Below are 24014 nucleotides of genomic sequence, written 5' to 3'. Positions count from 1 at the left end.
CCCTAAAGCAGCTCCCTGGCTGCCGGGACGCCCGGGCCTTTCCAGCTCGGTTGTCCCCGGAGCTCTGCGCCCCGTCCCCAACTCTGGAGGCAGCTCTCACACGGCCTTCCCGGACGCTCCGGGAACGGCGTGGGGCCGTCGGTAGAGGGTCACTCAGTCCGTGCGGCCCGAAGTCCCCGCCTGCCCGCCCGGCCGTCCGCCTCCCCTCTCGGCGCGCCCGACCCAGGCGGCGCCCGGGTCCCCTGCGGGCGCGGCGGCAGCGGCCAGTGCGAGCGCAGCGCCCCCCGCGGCCGGGCCGCGCGCAGCGGAGCGGGGAGGCGGCGCCCGGCCGGCCCCCTCCCGGGTCGCCAGCGGTGTCGCGCCTCCGCCCGCCCCTGATTTCCTCCGCGCGGCGGCGGCGGCGGCGGCGGCGGAGGCGCCTCGTGCGCGCGGTTATTTATTTATTTCCGGGCCCAGAGCGCTTATAATGGAGCCGCTGTCAGCAGAAGCTTCTGCTGCCGCCGCCGCCGCCGCCGCCGCCGCCGTCCCTGTCCCTCCTCTCTTTCTCCCCGGCAGATCTTTGTTGTGTGGGAGGGCAGCGGGGATGGACTTGAGCTCACGGCTCTCCTGCTAGAGCAGCAGCGCTTGGAGAGGACGCCGCCGCCGCCTGCAGCCGCCGCCCCAGGCCCCGCCGGCCGCGGCCTCCGTCCCCGCGCTGCGCTCCGCACGCCTCCCAGCACAGTGCCCTCGCGGCGGCAGATGAGTGTGGGGTCAGCCCACGGCGGGGACTATGGTGAAATTCCCGGCGCTCACGCACTACTGGCCTCTGATCCGGTTCCTGGTGCCCCTCGGCATCACCAACATAGCCATCGACTTCGGGGAGCAGGTAAGCCCGGCCGCGCCCGGTGCGCCTCGCTCGCCCAGCCTCGGCCTTGGATGCGGGGCGCCGGGGGGTGGGGGGGATGCGGGAGGACGGGAGTCACCTGCTCCGAGCCCCCTTTACCCTGGACCATTTGACATGGCTTTGCAGCTTGTCGAGGGTGACTTTTGCAGCACCCATCTCCTCCCTCCGCAGATATTGGAGACTTTTCCAGCGTTCTTTGGAAAATGGCAAGCGACGGGATGGTGGGGGAACTTCACCTATAGAAGGGGGTTTCGTGCTCGTGGGATGAGTATTATGTAATTTGTGATTATGTAAACCTTGGGCCCAGAACTCCGTGTAGTTTGCAGTAGCATTTAGTACTGGCTTTTTACTTGCACAGGGTTTGGTGATGGTATTGATGGTGGGAGAATTTACCTTAAAATGTCTCCAAGTTGATTTCCCACGTACTTCCAAATTTACATCTTTGCTTGTAGCCTAGGTGAGGTTTAGGGGTGTCCAGAAGGTAGCTTGCGTAGCGGACCACTGAATATCTCTACTTCAGGATTTCTCTCTCTCTCTCTCTCTCTCTCTCTCTCTCTCTCTCTCTCTCTCTCTCTCTCTCTCTCTCTCTCTCTCTCTCTCTCTCCTTCCACCCCCTTGGACGGGAGCACATCTCTGGTGCTGCCTTCTCGTCCTTTCTTTTTCATGCTATCTCCATGTGGCGTCATTGCCAATCTGGTGCTGCAGGCTCTCCAGCTGGCGGTGAGGCACTGGTACCCTTTTGCAGGGCTTCCAGGCAGTTGCTGTTACATCCTAAGGCCCGGGAGAGGATTTGGGGATGGGAGCTCTATCTCTTCAAAAGTGTAAGATAGACCTACTTTTGCAAATGGAATCTTTTTTTTTTTCCTTTAAAAACACTGGGATAAATGTTCTTTTGTTCATTATGGGGCTCTGTATGTTTGGGGATGGAGGCGGGAGTTAGGAGTTTTAGATAGTCCCTGGGTGGGCAGGTGTAATCCACCTCTCTGTAGGGAACGATGATTCACATAGGCAGGTGAAGAGTTGATATAGGAGAACAGGAAAATGAGGTATCCGCTTCACATGCGTTGATTAAGAAATAAAGGATTATTAAAACATCTCATCAGCTTTTAAAACCTCGGACTTGTCAAGAGTAAAAAGACTAGGAAAGTCACTTAAGTGTCTCTTGGGTAGGTAGGTTTTGTTTGTGATTATAAACACGAGTTTGCGATCTATGCAGAGCCTGTGGCAGAACTTTGAGGGTGGAAATTTAGATTTCCCTGAAAAGTTTGGACACTGCACATGGGTGATGGTCACAAAAGGGAATCACACAGCAAGTCTCAGAGCATGCGTGTTGTGGGGTGCCCATTAAGAGACCTGTAAGCCTATTCTAGTTCCCTAATTCTCTCCATAAACATTATGGACTTCTCTATCATTTTATAGCTGGTTGGGGAGGCGATACAATGGAGTATCCTGGCAATTACAAAACCTGTTTTTCAGCCAGGTGTGGATTTAATCCCAGCACTAGGGAGGCAGAGGTGGGTGAGTCTTTGTGAGTTCAAGGCCAGCCTGGTCTACAGAAAGGCTTCCAGGTCAGCCAGGGTTACACAGTGTGACTCTGTCTCAAAAAGCAAACAAACAAAATAAACAAACAAAACGCATTTTAAAAACATCGTACATAAGCATTATAGCAAAGAATGAGAAGATATCGATTTTCACCTTTCACAGAAACCGTTTTTGATTATACATATATACATACTTATATCCTCTTATCCCCATGGTTACTGATTAACAGTCTAAGACATTAATCACTCACGTTCCTTGATTGTCAAGTACACGGTTAAAACATCATGTTATATTTATGCATTTTGTATTTGAGGGATGAACGAGAGGCCTAGGCATGGTGAATCTCATGCCCAGGAACTACATAGACAGTAACTGGCAGACCTGAAACTCAGGTCTAGAACCCTTGCAGGTTCTGATGACCAGTGTCCTCCAGTGAAGGCCACTTAGGGAAATTTCCCCAGGTTTCTTAGAAATTTAGAAATCTAAATTTCCAGATCTCGCCCTAGGCCGAAAGGTAATCTTTGCTGCCATGTATTGGACCTTTTCTTTTTTCTTTTTCTTTTTTTTTTTTTTGTGTTTATTTATTTAGTGAGAAAGACGCACCGCGCACACACACATTTATCAGCCAAACCATCCGGCCAGCTCCATACTGTGAACTTGAAAGTCCCAATAGATAAGGAAAATTGTGAAAGAATGCTCCCAGGAAAGGGGAACTGTAACCCGGAAATTCATGTTAGAGGAGATGAATCACTCAGATAATTCAGTGGAAACAATATTTAATTTTAGTGAGGTTGACTGAGGCTTTGGTTGAGGAGAAAGCATAAGAAAACAGCCAATACCTTTTTTTTTTTTTTTTTTTTTTTTAACTAAAGCAGTTGAAATCAGCCATTACCAGAGAACAATATAGATTGCAAAGTAAAGAAGCAAAATGCTAGGATATAAAAATGCTAGGGTATATTTTATTTTAAAATTTTACTAGTAGGTTTGCATGTATGTGTATGGAGGTCATAGGACAACTCTGTGGAATGACTTCTCTCCTGCCCCCTTTGGATGGGTTCCTGTTGCCAGACTTGTTAGCATGAACTTTACCCACTGAACTGCACTGCCCTGCCCCACCCCCAACCCCAGAATATATTTTAAACAGCATGCTTCTTTTACACTATTTAAATGTCTATTTGATCTACGAGGTACAGAGGGTTCCTGCTTTTCTTGAAGCCAGGATCACCAAGTGTCTTAGTCAGGGTTCCCATTGCTGTGGTGAACCACCATGACCCAAAAGCAAGTTGGAGAGAAAAGAGTTCATTTATTTATTTACATGGCTCACACTTTCACATTGTAGTCCAGTACTGAAGGAACCTGGAGGCAGGAGCTGAGGGAGAGGCCAGGAGGAGTGCTGCTTACTGGCTTGCCCCTCACAGCTCGGTCAGGTTGCTTTCTTATGATAGACCCCTGTACTACAGCACAGAGATGGCTCCACCCACAATGGGCTGGGCCCTCCACACATCAATCACTAATTAAGAAAATGCCCTACAGGCTTTCCTGCAGGCTGATCTTAGGGAAGCATTTTCTTAATTGAGGTTTTCTCCTCTCAGATGACTACACCTTGTGTCGAATTGACATAAAAACCAGCCAGTACATCAAGTTATATAGAATAAGTAGCTATTTGGAAAGGTGCTTAATACCACTTAAAATGTTATGGGCAACTTGGGTAAAGAATGTTGGAGCATTCTCAAGCTGAAATTTATTCTGCCTAGTGCCAGATTGTCCTTCCCTTCCCCCACCAAAGACTGGAGTTTGCTATGTAGCCCAGGCTTGACCTCAACTCTTGATCCTCCTGCCTCAGTCTCCTAAGCTCTGAGACTACATGTATGTGCTTCTATGCCAAGCAGATATTTCAAATGGCTCTTAAAAGAGTCACTGAGTTTGATAAAGTTCGCCACCTGGCGTAGGTGCTACTATGCATGCTATACCACTGATCCATGTCCCCGGCCCCAGCACAGCGTTTCTTAAGAAAGCCCTTCCTAATGTAGAAAGCTTAGAGTTACGTTTCTGAGTTAAGGGTGTCCTGAGTTATTGGTGTCATAAACGGAGGAGGGGAGAAGGAAAGGGCCAGGAAAAAAAAGTAAGGTGTGGTGGTGGTTTGAATGAAAATGGCCCCCATAGGCTCAGAAGGACTGGCACTATTAGGAGGTGTGGCCTTGCCAGAGGAGGTGTGGCCTTGCCAGAGGAGGTGTGGCCTTGCCAGAGGAGGTGTGGCCTTGCCAGAGGAGGTGTGGCCTTGCCAGAGGAGGTGTGGCCTTGCCAGAGGAGGTGTGGCCTTGCCAGAGGAGGTGTGCCACTGGGGATTGGGGGTAGGGGCTTTGAGATCTCAGATGCTCAAGCCAGGCCCAGTATGGCCTTATCTTTCTGATCCAGATGTAGAACTCTCAGGTACCTCTCCAGTACAACATCTGCCTGCGTACCACCATGCTTTCCACCATGACAATAATGGACTAAAACTCTGAGCTATAAGCCAGCTCCAGCTAAGTGTTTTCCTTCATAAGTGTTGTTATGGTCGTGATATCTCTCGACAGCAGTAAAACCCTAAGGCAGAGGTGTTCTTCCTTTCTAAAATAGATCTTCGTTCCTTTGCAAAATGACTTTCTTCCACTAGACCAAGAAGTATAGGGTAAGTATTAGTGTGTGACTGAGGCCTCTCTTGGAAAGAACTCTTTCTTCATTCCGGGTCACTTCACTGAGCCATTCAGGAACCTGCTATTCAGGTTCATTCATGATCTGACAACCTTTGGGTACACCATCAAAGTGCCAAAAAACTCAAGTGTCAATCCCAAGCTAAGTGTCTAAGTGACAGTAGGAGAGACAGTTTACCCCTTCGGTCTATTCTGTATTGGTAAGATTTTCCTAATTATGAAAGTAAAAATGGCCAGGTGCTTTAGGGTGTGCCTAGAACTCCAGCGCTCAGAAAGTGGAGCCCACATCATGAGGATGGGTCTCAATTCATAAAGCAGAAAATATGGTAGTTGTTAAGGTTTGGTAAAAACTGAAAAGCAGGGTCTGGGAGGGAGGTACTTTTAATCCCACTACAAAGAGAAAATTTTAATGACTTGGACATCTCTTGCCAACTAGTCTCCCCCCCTTCCCTTCTCCCTCTTGCTCTGACCCCTGCTTGCTCCCGCCCTGATCACTCAGGCCCAAAGTACACTATAGCTGTCTTCAGACACCCATATGAGGGCATCAGATCTCAGTATGGATGGTTGTGAGCCACCATGTGGTTGCTGGGATTTGAACTCACGACCTCCCAAAGAGCAGTCTGTGCTCTTAACCGCTGAGCCATCTCACCAGCCCACCAACTAATTTTTAAAACCCAGTTGAGAGAGAGACCAGGGAGTGGTATGTAATGTTTTATAGAATACAAAAGCATTTTCTCTAAGTAATTTAAAATTATTTGCTGGGTTGTGGATGTATCTCAGTGGTGGACTGATTGTATAAAATACTCAAAGGTCCTGTGTTCAGTTTTCAGCTCCACCACCATTAACACCCTGGAAAAAAAAAAAAAAAAAAAGAAGAAGAAAAAAAGAAAAGAAACCAACTAAGCAAACAAAAGCCCCCAAAGTGTTTTAAGTATGGCTTTAAACGGCAGCATGATTTTTGTTTGACATGACCTTGTATTCAGTCTGTCTGTTGTATGTAACCGTGTTGTTCAAATATTGAGGTTTCTTGTTTGTTCTTTTGCAACCTAAAGTTTCAGTGGACGTCTCTGTGGAGTAACCGAGTACTGTGCTTTGTCTAAGGCCCTGGGCTCTCTGCCGGCCATGCTTTTGTGCCTATTTCAGTTTGTCATTCTTACATAGAAAATGAGGTCGCACGTTCCTTACAGTCCATATTTAGTCAAGGACAGTGAGACTGCCTTAGTGTTCTCCATCACTTGTCTGCTCTGCTTCCAACTCTCCTCAGCAGTGCGTCTGCACCAAAGCACTTCTCTCTAGGTCACTTAGGAAAGCAGGTTGTTTGGAGATCCACAGAGGTGTAATCCTGCGGTTGGTGGGTCTCTTCTTTTACGTGTTGACATGGCTGACAAGTAGCTTAAATAGCGCTTTGCCAGTTGGCTTCTTTCCAAGCCTGTCGTTCATACATGAAGGTCACATCCACCCCTCTTTCTAGTAATAGATTGTGTTCTTAAAAGTGGTTTTGTGGTACAGAGTGTAATGTCCTTTACGATATGGGAGCACTTAGGAGATGGCACATACTCCACTGTATGTTAGTGGTAAGTAATCCGTTTTTTACGTTCTTTCTACTCTTCCTTGTTTGGTTTGGGATGATAGAAGTGGTCATGGTGTAGTGGGGGTTACGGTGGGTGATGGAGGTGATCATAGTGAAGGGGTGGGATATAGTGGGATATAGAGGTGGTTATGGTGAGGGGTGTGTGTGTGTGTGTAGTGGATACCTAACTTCTTATTGTCATATGTGAGCTGGAGACAATAACCCCTATAAAATTCCCAGTATATACTGTTAGCATCCTATCTAAGCTCCGCCCCACAGTTACCTGGCAATAGCCAGGTGTGCCTGTCCCATTATAAAGGGGGCTGCTCGCCCCACTCCTTGCTCTTTTGTTTCTCTCTTCTTTCTCTGCTTCCCTTCACCCTTCTCTCCCCATTCCCTCCCCCCTCTCTCTCCACATGCTCATGGGCAGCCTCTACTCCTCTACTTCTCTACTCTGTCTGCCTTTCTCTGCCTCTACTACCCTCTTAACTCCCCTCCCATGCCCTGAATAAACTCTATACTATACTATACTATCGTGTGGCTTGTCCCTCTGAGAGAAGGGATGCCTCAGCATGGGCCCACAGAAACACTCCTTCCCCCATACCTCACCACACCTCCATAGAACATGTCCCCTCCTCTCTCTATCTTTTTATAAACACATCACATACTATGCCAGAAAGAACTGGGGATGCTGTGGATATCTTCCTTAAAAAAAAAAAAAAAGTGATGTTAGGTGCTCTTGTGAGAACCTGTGGTTCTACTAGTCACCTTGAAGATGAAATAAAGGCTTACTTTCTTTAGTGTTGTCTGGGTACAAGTGTCCCACGCTAGCAAATCTTCTTGATAACTGAAACTTGTCCTTTTAGGTACAAAATATTTTCTTTTTTTTTTTTAAATTATGAAAACTAATCTAACTGAATAACATATGTCTGTTTTTCTACCTTACGAAATGCAGTTTACAAAACACAGTGTAACATTTTTGGCAGCCTGTGAATGTCTGTCTTGTGCTAGGCAATCAGGGTTGCCCATGACGGTGACATTCAAAATACTCCACAATGTCACAGCAGCCAATAAGGAATTGACTCTGACTAATCCTGAGCCATTTGTGGACACTACTCTTATGAGCTTTGGAAACCTAAGCTGCATTTAAGAATGCAGCTGCTCCTCCTCCTCTTCTTCCTCCTCCTCCTCCTCCCCCTCCTCCTTTTCTTCCTCTTCCTCCTCTTTTCCCTTCTTCAATTTTAGATTATGTATCTGCAGCTTTCATTGTTTCTCACCAGACTTTTATGCAGTGTGGCTACCCAAACCCTTAATGACATGGACAAAATGCAATTAAAATAGCCAGCTTGTCGAGTTTGCTTCTAAATTTTCTGCCTCGGGTCTGCTCTGTGTCCAGGAAACCAAAAGTCATTAGACTTCCAAGCAAAATGAAGAATAAATGATTTAGGTTTCCTCTAGTGACACAAATTCTTTTGTTCATTTTGGTTTTATTCTAGGGAGATTTAAAGTCATTGTCAGTGAGGTAATCTTTATTTTTTTTTTCTTTGCATTTTTGATTCTTTCAGGGTTTCAAACAATGGATTTTGGTCATACACATATACGTATACATATGCACATATATGTATGCATATACATGTATCCCTCTCCCGTGCCTCCTGGATACACATTCTATCCCTCCTCATCCAACTTCCTGTATTTTTAAAAAGTCTTTAAACCCACCAAATGCAGTTCATGCTAATCCTACACTCTCAGATATGTGGCCTTCCACCGGAGAGTGGTCAGACCACTGACCACCATGGGCCGCCATCTTAAAGAAACTGACTCTCTCCCGGCAGCTGTCAATTGTGTCCATGCTGGGATTTTGTCTAGCCTGAGCTTTCTTAGGTCTTACATATACTGTCCCTTTTAACCACATCCATTTCATATGTGCAATTGCCCTGCTGTGCCCAGAAGACAGTTTTCCTTGTAGTCCTCCTTTGCTTTAGACTTGTACATACTCTTTCTGGCCCCTCTTCCTGAGCTCTGGGAGACAGAGTGTAATATAGGTGGCTTACTTGGAGCTGAGAATTCCATAGTCTCTTGTTTTTTGCACCTTGACTAGTTTGGGGTCTGAGTGAATCGCCATCTACTGCAAAAGAAAGCTTCTCTGATGATGGTGTTGAAGGGTGAGCTAATCTACAGGTATAACGGTTTAATATACTATTAAATCAGGAATCGGTTTAATATACTATGTATGTTTAGCAGTAATGTTAATAGGTTCTCCCCTAGTGTCTGTGACCTGTGGAGACACAGTTTCTTCACCTGATGAGGGTGCCAAGTATGGGTTTTGTCTCATGGAGTAGGCTTGGATCCAATCAGAAAGTAGTTGACTACTGTATGACATTCTTGTCACGATTTGTACCAGTGGGCGTGTCTTGCCAGGTTGGCCATTGATGTAAGTCATAGGGTTCACAACTGGGTAAGACTGGTAATTTGTTGTCTCCTTGACTAGTGTGAATAGCATCTTCCAGCACAGTGAAAGCTAGCCAGTAAGAATAAAGCTTCCTGGTGAGTACCAGGTAGATCTCTCCATGTTCAATGACTCAAGTAGATAGCGTCTTCAGTAGGGTCGTACTGTCAAGTTCTGGAGGATAACGAGGGCACTGGCAATAGCTTGGAATGTTTGGGAGTCTGTGGGACAATACTGACAAACATCTCTGAAGGAGGTAATCGTTCCGAGCACTAGGGTTTTTATTTATTATCCTTCTAGAGAAGGAGCACTGTTGTCCCATTATAGGGTAACTCCATTTGTCTTAGTTAGGGTTTTACTGCTGTGAGCAGACGCCATGACCAAGGCAAGTCTCATAAAGAACAACATTTACTTGGGGCTGGCTTACAGGTTCAGAGGCCCAGTCCATTATCATCAAGGCGGGAACATGGCAGCATCCAGGCAGGCATGGTGCAGGAGGAGCTGAGAGTTCTACATCTTCATCTGAAGGCTGCTACTGGAAGACTGACTTCTAGGCAGATAGGAGTAGGTCTTAAAGCCCAGGACACACCTACTCCAACCAGGTCACACCTCCAAGTAGTACCACTCCCTGGGCTAAGCATATACAAACCACCACACCATTTAAACTCCACATATGTGTGTGTGTGTGTGTGTGTGTGTGTGTGTGTGTGTGTGTGTGTGTATCACAACTTCTGTAGTAGTAGACTTTTCTTGAAACATCTTTAATGTTATTTATCCCTCTCCATGTTTCATTACCAACCTTGCCCTTCTGTTGCTTCTGCATTAAACCTTTCCTGTAACATCAGTCCCTTTTAACCCTTATACCACTGTGGTTTTTCTCCCCTTCTTTAAATCCCTCCTATGATTCCTTAGTTATTTTTGAAGCTTTGTGTGTATTCTAAATGCATTACCACACCTGGAGATTCTGAAAAAGGACCCCAAAAGCACAGGTGGTAAGAACAACAATTAGCCAGGTGGAGGTGGTGCATGCCTTTAGTCCCAGCACTCTGGAGGCAGAGGCAGGTGGATGGATCTCTGAGTTCAAGGCCAGCCTGGTCTACAGAGTGGGTTCTACATGTGCACTGTAATTGCATACATACACACACATGCACTTGCGCACGTGCGCACATACACACACACACACACACACACACACAAGCACGCAACAAATACAAAATAAATGACAGGAAATTCATATGAAATGCCTTTGCTGTCAGAGTAGGCTTTGTGATTGGGTGGCACAACTTAACTCCATCCCATGCTGTCCAATCAGACAGCCTGGGTAATTACAGCTGAGCGCTCATCTGGTGCTGGCAAAGAAACAGCAAGATGTTTGTGTATTGCTCTCCCCAACATGAGGCAGCCCCTTGCCTCTGTAAACGCTCTTGTTGTCAAAGTGAACAGCTCTGGTCTCCAGAGGTAAAGCCCGGTGACTGGACGGGTAGATGCAGGTTTCAGACCGAGCCTTGCAAACCTAGGTTCAGCTTGATTTGCTTTTGCTACTGCCAAGGCTCTGGGAGTATTCTGTTCCTAGTACAACCTTCAAACTCGGCTGTGATGCTGTGGGAACAGACGTGTTGAAAAGGACATTGGCAACATTTAAGAGTTATCACAGTCAAGTAGCAGGGTTTAGGCTTTCTCACTGAATATGGTGGCTTTTTCATGCCAGAACTGATTTTGAAGTTGGTCCTGAGAAAGAAAATAACCTGACCGTTTGAGCAAAAGAGCTGTTTATTCCAAGATAAGCAGTCACTTTGTAGCCTCTGCATCTAGATCAGGAACTGATACAGGGTCCTTTGGGGGTTGGGGGCAGGTTGACAGCTCTGCTTCTGGGAAGAGCTGGGCATCTCAAGGAGCTAAGGTCTTAGCAGCCCTTACTGGATTTTAGAGTTGTGTTTGTTGCTTTTTTTACTGTTTTGTTTTGAGATGGGATTTCTACTGTGGTGTCTTGGAACTCATGCATCCTGACTCAGCTTCCCCAGCCTTGCCATCCTGCACCACTACACTCAGCTCAGGGCCTTACTGGTTTTTGTTGTTTTGTTTTTTAAAATAATACTTTCATGGGATTATGTTGGTGAGATTCTCATTGGTTGTAACATCCTGGTCCTGTTTAATAAGAATCTACTCACTAGTCACCAGCATGGGCTGATTTCGATGTCCCAAGGGCTAACAAAGGGTGCAACTTATCCTGGAGAACAGGAGATGTGAGGGTCCGCCTACACGCAACACACAGCCCTTCCATACGGCCACACCCTTGCTGAGTTAGGGGTGGTCTTTGGGGGCAGGGAATGTAAACAGTGGGAACCCTGGATTAGACTTTCCAAGCATAGCTAGTAAAACAACACTGAGACCCTTCAGGACACAGAGTAGGAATTGCGACTGGGAAACAGAAGGTCTGAGGGTAGAAGCTTTTCCTAGAAGCAAGAGCAGACAAGCACAGGAGGGCAGAATTCAGAGTCACGATTATAAGTGTGGAGAATGTGGGAACGATATGGCTTATTTTGAGGGACTCAAAAAAAAAAAAAAAAGAGAGAGAGAGAGAGAGTGGTTTTGTCCTGAGGTTTCAGGTTATGGGGGCCATGGGAGCAGTTCTTTGAGAGAGCTGGCTGCATAGTGGGTCTTCAGCTCTAACGATAGTGTGTCTTGTCTGTAGCAGGAAGCTCTCCATATCTCCTGCTCTCTTCTAAAATAGAACAGTGAGCCAGGGAAGCGTCTGAGGCCCTGGCTGTCATCTTCTGGTTTGCCTTTGGTCTTAGGAGCAGCTGTTCTGTCTTTCCAAGACTCTTTAAGATAAGAAGTTTGCTCTTTGGTATACACAACCTTCTGATTGTCAGCCCCTGGGTCCTGCAGTGTAGGGGACAATTTACATAGCAAATTGGAAAAAAAAAAAAAAAAAAAAAAAAAGGTCTGACTTAGGAATGGTTCATGTAGTTTAACAGGAACCTCATCATGGTTAGGTGTGGTATAAACTTGTCATTTATGGAGACATATTGCATGGAGGAACGGCAGGTAGCCATAGTTAGTAGGAAAGAGGCAACACTCACCACTTCATGATTTGAGCCACGTCCAATGCCACAGTAATAGCTTACAGCCAGCCTTGGTAAGGGCTAAGATATTGTTCCCTTCTCTTCAGACCTCACATTCTGTTGTCCTAGGACTCTCCAGGGACCTTGTTATTTGGGCTGGATGATGGCCTCAGACTTGGCATTGCATCATCAGGAACACCTGTCCTGGAGCCTGACTTGCAAGGAGGCACATCTCATTTCTGCTCCCAGGCAGGCAAGCAGCACGCTCTAAACTACCAATCAGCCTGGGCAGGTGTTGCAATGGTGTGGGGAGTTAACCCACAGTGTACTTAACAGATTTTCCTATGCAAAGCTGTGCTTACCCAGTGAAGAGAAAAGACCCTGGGCTGAACTTTAGGGGTGCTAGATAGGACCCACTGCCAACAACCTCTCACAAGATGAAGGCAGCAGTAAGCATCAGAGGCTGAACTGCAGAATCTTCTTTGTTTCTCAGAAATTCTTACTCTGTGTCTTCTTTCAGAGGGGCGGGGAGAATGTTTTGGTTTTTTTTTCTCTTTCAGAAAGTGACATGTAGTTTATGTAAATGCGAAACTTACAACTCCTAAGCATATAACTCCATGCAATTTGACAAAGGGCAAATGCCTGCTTGTGTGTATTCCATACCCATCAGGATCCAGAACAATCTTATCTGCTCAGAAAGTTTCCTGGTGCCTCTTGTGAACAACACCTGCACTGGAAGCAGCTGCTATTCTGAATCCAGTATCAGTCTTTGTAACTATTCACACAAATAACATATGCATTCAGTCCTCAAATGAGTAAATTTGGAGCCACTTGTTTATGAAAATATATACCATAATTTTAAGATGCAGCTTAAGTTTGAAATGTATTGTGGAAATGAATATAAAATATGATATGTATACTTTAGTACATACACATACCACAGTAAACTATTATTTAGGCTTAAAAATAAAGGAAATTATAATGCATACTACATTTTGTTAAGTGAAATATGCCAAACACAAATATAATTAATTACGTGACCCCACTAATAAGAGATACCTACACTAGCCACAACCATAGAGGTAAAGTGTAGGCGGGTGGCCAAGGAGGCAGGGATTGGCACTGCTTGGTGGGTATAGTGTAGAATTTCAAGATGAGCTGTTAAAACAAACTTGTGGAAATTGATCCTGGTGGTGGTTGTACATTGTGACTCTCTTCCACGTTACTGATGTGTGTGCTTTAAAATGTTGGTTGATTAAGGATATTGTATTACCGTAAAACCAATTCTGAATTTTCTTTCTTTTACATTTTTGCCCTGTAAAGGAACATGGCCTGTGGGGTCTCTGGGTCAGGTACATTTCCTTGGAAGAGTGATGTTGGTGGCTCTGTAGAGAAATACAACAGTGATGTTTAGAGGAACTGGAAGGGGAATGTGTCCTCCCTATTGTGTTGAGCACCGAGTCCTCTGTTTCCTGCAATCGCCTCTTATGCAGGCTAGAAGAGTGGGGAAGAGAAGAGCGAGTAGGAGCAGAGGGGTTTCCCATCCATGCAGATGTGACTGCTGTCCCTGGGGCTCTGTACTTCCTTCCCTGAGAAGTGGAGCAAGTGGTGGATCCAAACAAGCATGTTGAATGGGAATGGTACAGACTCCTGGGAGCCAGGACACCAGATTCGACTTCTGTTTCTGTCCTCACCAGACCTGTGACCTTGAGACATGAACTTGGCATCTGTGGCTTTCCCACTGTTAAGTGGTGGGGACAAAGAGGTGATCCAGCTTTCTTGGGGGCAGTGCAGAACAAACAGATGAGCACAGACGTGCTCTGAGAATTATGAGATGCTGTCTGTACGGAGTGCAGTCTCGCTGAGACTTGAGCTTGTTGCCATGCTTATCTCTACAGATAATTTCCCCCTTGTGTCCACCCAGTGATTCTCATTAAGGAGATTTCTGAAACTAGAGCCAGCTGGGCTAGGGGTCCAGGAAGCATAGAAATAGCAGGTGCTTGGAACATTTGGGTATTACAGAGTATTGGCTCCCTCCCCCTGCCTTGTGGAAAGGACATTTCAGACTGCGTTTTCTCATCTCTGTGTGTGTTAATCGCGTTACTAGAATTTGAGTAATGTGATTTTTGTTTTTTGAGAGATCAGTTAAATTTAATTTTCTTTTCATTATAAGGTATCCTGTTTGACACAGGTCTAGGGATGGTAGCTACCACTGTAAGCCACCAGCCCTACTGTGATCTTCACTACAAATGTCAAGCCTTTCTGAGTTTTATCAACAGTTAGGACAGGAACACACCAGAGTGCTTTGAGACAATACACGGGGGCCGCTTAATGAGCTGGCGCCTGTGACTGGCTTCCCTGGCACTTACTATGTTATTTTGGAGCACATTTATTATTGAGGAGTTGGAGGTTCAGAAGTGTAGAGGCTGGGAGTGTTTCTTGGATACTGATGATGTCCCAGGTGAAGACCTAAGTCAGTAGCAACAATGAGAACGCTGTATGATGGTCCCAAACAGAGCAGGAGGCTCTCCGGAGCCTAGGAGATCAAGGCCAGCCTGGGCAGCATAAAGAGGCCTGGTTTCCACAAGGGAAAAAAAAATCCAGAAAGAAGACTGAAGCAGCCTTTGCCTTCAAGTGAGTCTGCCTAGGAGAGCAACTATCAAATAATAGAATCAGGGCCGAGAGAAGGGCAGGGAAGGGTAGGCGTGCCTCTGGAATCCAGAAGGGAGCCCTACCTCCATCCTCAGAGGCAAGGAGGCCTTCTTGTTCATGCCGAGACCTGAAAGCAGTACAAGCTCTCCTGGAAGGCAACATTCCAGCCAAAGAATGACACACGTTTACTGAATTTGGAGCTGGGCCTGCAGGAAGTGTGGATGGCTAAGGAATCATGGCTGGACGGGTGAGGGCTCGAGGTTGGACTTGATCCAGTAGTCTGACCTTTCTCCAGAGCCATTTGCAACAAAACACATCCTTAGTAGGGTTCAGTGTGTTTGCACATGCATATTTGACATATAATCTTGGTTTCTACACAGCTGATGAATTAAGGGAACCAATCAGGAAGCCACCAGGGTTACCACTAGTTAGGTGGCTATAGCCTTATTGGAATCAGAGTGGCCGAGGAGGATGGAGAAGGCAGTCTAGTAGTAAATGGACTTGACCATGGCTCTGCCTTGGACAGGATGGATGACTGGATCATGAAACTTAAAGAGAGCTAAGTGAGGGAGGATAAAGAGTTCTGTTCTAGGGCTCGTGACAGCTCCATGTGTGGTCACTTGCTACCAACCAGGTGACCCAAGTTTGATCCCTGGAACCCCATGGTTCAAGGAGAGAACTAACTCTAGAACGTTATGCTCTGATCTACACACACACACACACACACACACACACACACAATTAAATGAGGCTTGTACAAGGGTTCTATTCTAGCCATTATTAATTAATAGATTTTGAAAATATTTTAAGTTACTTGACAAAAGGAATACAAATTATGAATGAATGCTATAAAAACATTTAGTATCTGGATCTTGATAGCTTTCCCTCTCCTTCTCCCTCCCCACTCTCTCTCTCTCTCTCTCTCTCTCTCTCTCTCTTTCACACACACACACATACACAAGCACTCAAGCACTCCACTATATTCTTCATAAATGTAAATGGGACCTTTTTAGAGTTCTTTTCCCCCCTAAGTGCAAATGCTATGAGTGTTCATTTATTCCTTTAAGATGTGAAAATGCTTTACCAGGATGTACTCAGTTTCCAGCCGTTGGCCTTAATGAACTAATGATATGGAAGATACGTAACTGGCATTGGGCTACATTAGGACTTCAGAGCCTGGTGACAGCAGAGAGATACCATCTGGAATTAAGTCAGTGTAGCTACTTACCTGTCCTTCTGCAGTCTTGATGCTTGTGTAAACAGCCGCAGGTGGGCCAGCCTCCACAGGTACCTTTCGTATTTATTTGTTTGTATTATTTGCACCTTACGGTCTGGTTGCAATCATAAAAGTCATATAAAACACATATTCTCCCCGCCCTTCTTTTTTTTACTTTTTAAAACAGAGTCTCATTGTGTAGCTCTGGCTGGCCTGGAACTCAACAGAGCTCTATCTGAGATTAAAGGTGTCTGCCACCATGCCTAGTTGTGTGATATGGTTTCTAAGCCACTCTGCCATGGTTGGCATGGTAGCACATGCGTATGATTGAGCCCAGTACGAAGGAGGGTGACATGGAAGAATCAGACGTGATCGCCAGCCTAGGATACACAGTGAGGCCCTGTCAGAAAAATAAAACATGCAGTGAGCACTAGTAGAAAAGCCACACCATCAAAGACGTCCTCACAGAAGCAAGCAGTATTACAGAGGGGAAAAAAAAAAGTTTGTCTTGTTCTTCTGAACCTGAACAACTAGTTTGATTATCATATGAGGAGGGCGATGGAGTGTGGGGAGCCAGTTGGAGCCAGGGCTCACAGAGACAGTATTAATTTAAAATCAAAATGTCCTCTTGATGCAGGGGACTCACACTTGTGACAATGATCGTTTCAAAATGTCATACATATACTTTGAAGTGAGTAGGAGGCAGCCTCCTAGGGGACAAGTCCACAAAGACTTGGAAGCCAGGAGGATTCTGGGAAATGGACCTGGGGGGCGTGGACTGATTGGGAGCCTGGGATGAACTCTCCTGGGTAAGCTATGGCCTCTGCACAGTGTGGCAGATCAGCTCCCCTGGGGTATCGTGCTGGGGTTGCTGGGGTAGGGAGACAGTGGGGCATAAGGAAGAGAATGTGCCCTTTGCTGGGGTAGGGCATTGCGTCAGAGTTAAGAGCTCACTGCCTATAACATGCTGTCCATTTTTGCTATACTGCCATATTTTCTGCTACTGGGATCACAACGAAGGGCATTCAAGGTTTTTGTTTTGTTTTGTTTTTAATTAGATTTATATATTTTATGTGAGAGTGTATGTATGTATACCATGTGTGTGCTTTATGCCCATGGAGGTCAGAAGGGGGCATCCAATCCCCTGGAACTGGAGTTAATGGATGGCCGTAAGTCACCAGTGGATGCTGAGACAGAAGCCAGGTCCCTTCAAGGGTGATGAGCGCTCTTATGATAAGCTGTCTCTCCAGCCCCCCCCCCCTTCTAGATGCTTTAATACTGAAAATAAATCTCATTTCTTAGAGACACACTTGTTCTTATGACCCCTGTCAGTAGCTACCTGGACTTTAGTCGTCACATTCCCTGCTCTGGGACCTAGCCCTGGCAGGTTGCCATGCCACCGCCCCTCTCTTTCTCGCTCATGTTTCCTTTTCCTAAATCCTCAGGAGGCACTCAGAGTCTATTCTCATTATATTATTGCTGTGTTTTTACCGACAGTGAATTTAAAATCACCTGTTTGTGACCTTTGACTTAAGCTTACCTGTCCCCTTCCTTCCAGAAATAATCCAGAAAACATCATATATAACATGGTTCGTTAGGTACCAGGAAGCTGGACAAAAGAAAATGTTTTCTGTAACTAGAACATACCCATTAATGAGAGGAATTCTCTAATATATATAAGACATTATAATATATTATTATAATTATATATATAATATATGTAAAATCAATTATGTCATCTACAGTAGAAAACATCTATACATTTTCAATTGCAGGCACAGAAAATAAGTACAGGTGTATTGGTTCACTCCTGTAATCCCAGCACACAAATGTCTGAAGATGAGAATTGCAAGTTTGAGGCCAACTTGGACTTCACAGTGAGCTCCAGGGCAGTCAAAGATACTGAGATGCAACACCCTATCTCAAAACAAACAAACAAATAAACAAAAACAAACAAAAAAACCCAAACCCAAAAAGATAAAAAAAAAAAAAAGTTAATGCTTACCGCTCACTGCTTCCCCACTTCAATTTAATAAGAAATGGACAGTCTTTGTTTCATTGTTGTGTTTGGCTGAGACAGGGTCTCATGTAGCCTGGCTAACCTCAGACTTGCTCTGCAGCTCAGGATGTCTTTGGGCTCACAACAATCCTCCTACCTCCACCTCCCAAGTGCTGGGATTGCGGGTGTGTGCCACCATTCCTAGGGCATTATTTCAGCATGTGACAAAGTGTACATTGTACTTCCTTTCTGGGCACACACTGCCTGGGGGTAGAGCAAGGTGCTTGCAGATGTCTGGAGAGCATGCACCTGAATGAATTTCCCTCACCTTCACCCTGGGTGATGCTCCCAGCAGGGGCCGCTAGGACTGTGGAGGAGCCTGGCAACCAGTGTGCATGGTACAGAGCCCTGAGCCAGTGATCTCTGGGGTAGCTTGCCAGGCAAGCTAGCCTCCCCATGCTCTCGGTGCCTGAGCCTCCTCCCTTCTCTTTTTCGGGATCAGGTAAGATCATAATGAAGGCGATTAGGGTGCTCCAGGTCACCATTAAGGCATGAGTTACCCCAAGAACATAAGTAGCATTTAGCATCACTGCAGGCTCTGTTCCTCCCCCACCGGTCCCTAAACATTCTAGCATGTGGCACTGACTTGTGTCCCATCTCTGGCTTCTCCGGCTTCTCTGAGGCTAACGTGGGCAAATTCCCTCTGATACATAGTGTATGTACCACTTTCTTAAAATATAATCATACTGTGAAAAAACAAACAAAGGAGTGATGCGGGCTCTCTGGACTTCAGTTGCCAGTTCCTTCTGGCCCACAGCTCAGTCCCCTGCTTTTCAGCACCTTCTCATAAGTCAAGTCTGTTTAAAGTTTTTTTTTTTTTTTTTTTCCCTCTGCCAAGCATTCATTAGTTTCAGATTGAGTTGTCCCAGTTGCCACTGTGATGAATTCCTTTTCTCTCCTCAGCAGCTGCTCCAGAGGAGGCAGAGGAGTCCCCGCTGAGCCCACCCCACCCTTCTGAGAAGTGCTGCAGTGCTCTCATCTTCTAGGGACTGTTATGTACTGTTTCTCCTCCGTCTTCCCATGATCCCTTAGGGCAGGGCTGCTGTGTGACATCGTCTGCATTCTCCTTGTCCGTAGGTACTTTCAGATGGGCTTGCATACGTTAAAGAGAGAAGGAAATCATGGAAGTGTCTGGCGCCGATGTGATCTTGTTGAGGTTAGCTTAGACACGTCCATCTCTGTCATACAGAGACCATTTTTCTCTATGAATGAAGGGTCTGTGAACCAACTTTGCTAGATGTTTCCCTAAACAAACACATAGACGCACCCTGGTAACCTCAGTGCGTGTGTTAAGCTCAGGGTGTACATCAGGGAAAGCTGAGGACACTTTGAAGTATGAGCAAACTAATACAAGCAGGGAGGGATGGCTGGGACTTGTATGTAGGTCTAGCATCTGCATCTAATGTCCACTGAAACAGGCTAACATGGCACACGACATACAGGGTCTAACTCTGTAGCCCAGGTTGGCCTTAAGTTTGCCTCAGCCTTCCGAGATTGCTGATCACAAATGTGGACACCATACTCGGTTTGAAAACAGTTTTATTATTGCGTTCGGTGAGAAGGTTTTTCTAGTGAGATAAAGCATTTGCTTTACGAGGCAGTTTCTCTTGAGGGAGCAGAGTTGGTACAGCTTTTCATCCCAGAGGGTCCACTGCAGCAGAGCCAGGTAGGAGGTGGTAAAGGATGCACAGAAAGCTCACAATCAGGAGCCCTTCTTGGAGCTTCCCTCTCCTGTATCCAGTATGTGCCTTAATAAATGGCGGTCGGTTTCTGTGCAGGCGATGTGAACAGTGGTCGTTTTGGGGACAATCTGTGTGTGGGTGACACTGGAGGACAAAAGCCTTTTGGTGTGAGGATTCTATTTTCTCGATATTACACAAAGAGAAAGAGTGTAGTCAGAAATAGAACCAGAGCACCCTCCCTCCCCCAGCTTCAACCGAGGCAATGAAAGAGAAATGTATCTGGGGCTCACCTGTGTGCTGATCGCTGATCGGACCGAGCAGATATCTGATATGCTAACCTTCGACTAGGGCGCAGGTGCAAGTCTTGGGGGGAGGGGTAGAAATAAGTGTGGTGTGTTTAAATATACAGCTCTGTTTGGTAAACGAAAGCTCTCCTTCCACCCTCATTACTGTTTTAAGAGCAAATGTTTCCTTACAGAGCTTATTAAGCCATCGGTTACACAACCTTGGCAGCATTTTGGTGGTTTTTCTTTTTGAGGTCGCCATTAGCCTGAACTAAAATATTTACACACTGGCTGAAATAGGCTAGATTATGTTAAACAAGGAATGCAGTGCAGTGCGAGACCTTAGAAAGTGAAGCGTGCATTTGCCCTGAAGGTGATAGTGAGATTTCTAAATCGATCCTGTAACCCTCCGGGAGACAGGACAGTGGGTCAGCCTTACGGGGGCTCTGAATTCCAAACAGTTTCATATCTTCATGGTTTCCCACGGTGAGGAATAATCTTATGTATGTGTTGCTGTTTTTTCTGGGAGTAGACAACACAGAGCATCCAAACACCTTTCTTGCTCCTTCTTCTGTTTGATGGTGTGGGGGGTTTGTGCTCTGGCCTTCCTGGAGAGGTTGTAGAGAAGCAGGAGGAGGGAGTAAATGAAACCAGCCATCTTTCAACACATTGAAAGTCATTTGTAACTCAGTCTTCTTCAGAATACAGCAGTCCATTCTTGGTAACTATAACAGCTTATTGCAAAAAGGTGCAATAGCGATGAAGGTTTTTTTTTTTTTTTTTTTTTTTTTTCCTTTCTAGAAGGCAGGGATAAACCTAAACACTGAATAAAAACCCTTGCTGGGTTTTCTACTGTCGATTTCCTAGAGTCTCGTAGTGAGTGGTGGTTGTCTGAAACCATATGTTCCTTCCATATTGAGTAGGAGAAAGATCTCTTTATCCTAAGATTGTCAGGGAGATGGGCTCCAGAGCAAGCAGACTCTTCCAGCCCTCATGCTTTGGAAGCCTGGGCTGCGGCAGCACCACACCCACAGCAGTTGTTAGGATCTGAAGGAACAAGTCTGCTCTGAGCCAGATTGCAGGAGGACCCAGGAAGCCCTTTGTGCCTGCCTTTGTCTGATCTTTGTTCACCTTGTGGCTCTGTGAGCATGCTCCTGGCCTTTCCTGTAGGTGGCAGGTCCCTAAGGACTGAAGGGGAGTTCCTTTCTTCTGCAGCCCTGCATCAGCTGCATATCTCTGGCCTCTCCTACAAAGGAGTCTTTGTCGGAACCAGCCAGGGCCTTTTCTTTCCTTATCTTCCCCACGAATTTGTTACTAGTCACCTATTCATTCCTTTGGGGCTTACTTCTCTTCCTCAGTGTGGATGGGAGCTCTGTCTTGAGTGGGCAGTTGGCTTCCTCTCTGTCCTGGTGAACTGCACAGTGCTGATGAAAAGCTGTAAATCGATAGCCAGAGCCAACGGCTTCCCTTCATGCTTAGCAGTTCTCTCTCTCTCTCTCTCTCTCTCTCTCTCTCTCTCTCTCTCTCTCTCTCTGAGAAAGGGTTTCTCTGTATATCCCTGGCTGTTCTGGAACTCACTCTGTAGACTAGGTTGGCCTCGAACTCAGAAATCCACCTGCCTCTGCCCAAACTTAGCAGTTCTTATTAGGTGTCAGGAGTGAGTGTGTGTGCATGTGTGCATGTGTGTGTGCGTGCGTGCGTGCGTGTGTGTGTGTGTGTGTGTGTAAAAGCATGTGCTTTGTATTAGTAATTGGTGTTGGATGATGTGTTTTTGGCAGAAATGGCCTCAAACAGTATCAGTTGACTACCTAAGACTTGTTTACTCTTAAGCTACCAACCCTTTACCCTTTACACAAAAACAATAGAAAGGCTGCAGCTATTACCCAGCAGTAAAGTGCATAGGAGGTAGGCTCATTTTCCAGCAAGAACCAGAAAGAGAGAGAGAGAGAGAGAGAGAGAGAGAGAGAGAGAGAGAGAGAGAGAGAGAGAGAGAAATCCTTTTAAAAGTGAGGGAATAGAAATCACATACAACTGACTATTAGGTAAGCCTCAGGTCCTTATGTCTCGGCCATTCTCCACTGGTAAATGTGCTTTAGACATTTCTGCGTCCTTTCCACTCTATATATGGAGTGATGGGAAATTCACACACAGTTAGAAGTTCTGTCTTACACACTTGACTCATAGGAGAGTGTGTGTGTGTGTTGTTGTTGTTGTTGTTGTTGTTGTTGTTGTTGTTGTTTTTAAGACAGGATCTTATGCAGCCTTGGATAATTCCAAGCTTGCTATATCGCTGAAACTGACTTTAAAGTCCCGATCTTCCTGGTTCTACAACCCCAGATTCTGGAATTACAGGAGAATACCAACAGGCCCAGCTGGGAGTAGTATTCCTAGACATTTGTGTGACAGACTTTAAACTTTTAAAATAGCCATCTTCCTTCTGGTTCTCTTTGCACTGTCTTCTTCTCTTCACAGCCTTTCTTAGTGTGTACAGTGAACCAGACAGCCAGGCTCCCTGCCATAGGCCTTTAATCCCAGCACGCAGGAGGCAGAGATCTCTGAGTTCAAGGCCATCCTGGTGTACTTAGTGAGTTCTAGGACAGGTAAGGCTAAGTAGAGAGACCCTGTTTCAAAAAAATCAAACTAGACTGTGGCCAGCAATGATGGCTTTACCCCTCAGTGCAGTGGAGTTTCAGGTACAAAGAGATGGGAAAAAAAAAACAAAAACAAAAACCAAAAACCCTTAGACTTATTTCCTCATCTCAGCTAAACGCTTCCATGTCTGCTAATTAAGTAAAGACATAGATCAACACCCATTTCTATTTGTTACCAAGGTAACAATGGAGTCAGTGGGAGACATGTTTCTATCAGTACCGTTAATCTGGATGCTAAGTGGTCGGGTAACTTGCTAAAGTCTTTGAAATTTGAGTTGCAGACAAAGGGCTTTCTTTATTGGCTGCCTCCATTCTCCTGTCCCTCCTTGCCCACGTAGGTGAACAGGAACAGAACCGCGAGGAAATGAACAACTGATAGAAGGGTGAGAATTTCCTCCTCCGGGGGGGGGGGGGGGGGGGGGGGGGGGATGTTTTTAAAGAGAAAATTGGTTCCAAACACTATGGTTCCTGTCTTCCCTGGGAGATGTTTCCAGAAACACAACTGTCCGAGGCAAAGGCAGAGAGCTTGATCTACAGTAAAAAGGAGGTAGGAAGTGAAGGGGGACAGCTTTCAAACCTGAAAAACCCTTGAAGTCCAAGGCATGTGGACAAGTCTTGTACCAGCAAGGCCCTCTGCCACTGTTAAACAAGAGGCGGAGAGGCCGAGTCCGCCCCCTGTGTCTACATGGGACGGTTCTCATTTGCGATTGGAAACCGGAGGAAATAGGAGAATGCCTTTGAGCTCTCTGGTTTCTCAGAATCCCTGAGCTGTGCCCAAGACAAGGATGCTTCTCCAATGAGCCGGTCTTCTCCAATGAGCCTGAGAAGCACTATGGAGCTAGAAAGTGCAATAGTTTTCCTGGGTATGAAAGATTCCTGAACAGAACTTTGTTTCTTTTAACCTGGTGACCAGGAAACTGGTGGAGGGGAGAAAGCTCTGAAGTCCTGTACGTTGCTGGAAACTCACCTTCGGTCAAACAGTAAACTCAGAAATCTGGCAACTGGAGTGTAGTTATGCACTTTGGAAATAGGCAGGCCTGTTTGCTTATTGTCAAGAATGACTGTTGGAAAGGGGTGTAAGACTGAGAGTTTCTTAAGGTTGCCAGCCAGGCAATGTTTACAATTTCAAAAGACTTTAGGCTACCCCTGAATTCAGGGGAACGAGGGCAATGGCTGCTTTGCAGGATGAGGCATATTATTATTGCTGCCAACTAGCAAGGCCCTTCTACTCTATAGCCAAGTCTGCTCTGTTCCCCTGGGAATGAGAACTT

At 46.0% G+C, this 24014-nt stretch overlaps 1 protein-coding gene and 1 long non-coding RNA gene across 2 annotated transcripts in view; one reads left to right on the top strand and one right to left on the bottom strand.

Moving 5' to 3' along the window:
- Nucleotides 1–448: 448 nt before the first annotated feature.
- Nucleotides 449–24014, top strand: part of Ankh (ANKH inorganic pyrophosphate transport regulator) — a 126649-nt gene continuing 103083 nt past the window's right edge. Inside the window, exon 1 of the mRNA XM_034523490.1 lies at nucleotides 449–865. Within this exon, the coding sequence (XP_034379381.1) occupies nucleotides 770–865 (96 nt within the window). The 5' untranslated portion in view covers nucleotides 449–769. The remainder of the gene's footprint in view (nucleotides 866–24014) is intronic.
- On the bottom strand, nucleotides 16132–18483 carry LOC143435133 (uncharacterized). Its single transcript, XR_013105138.1, has 3 exons — nucleotides 18073–18483; nucleotides 17608–17676; nucleotides 16132–16467 (listed from the first exon to the last, which is right to left on the bottom strand). It is a non-coding gene; the product is annotated as an uncharacterized LOC143435133 (long non-coding RNA).

This window comes from Arvicanthis niloticus, chromosome 19 (genome assembly GCF_011762505.2).
Source record: "Arvicanthis niloticus isolate mArvNil1 chromosome 19, mArvNil1.pat.X, whole genome shotgun sequence".
Taxonomy (NCBI): Eukaryota; Metazoa; Chordata; class Mammalia; order Rodentia; family Muridae; genus Arvicanthis; species Arvicanthis niloticus.
This window is presented reverse-complemented; position numbering and strand designations above follow the sequence as displayed.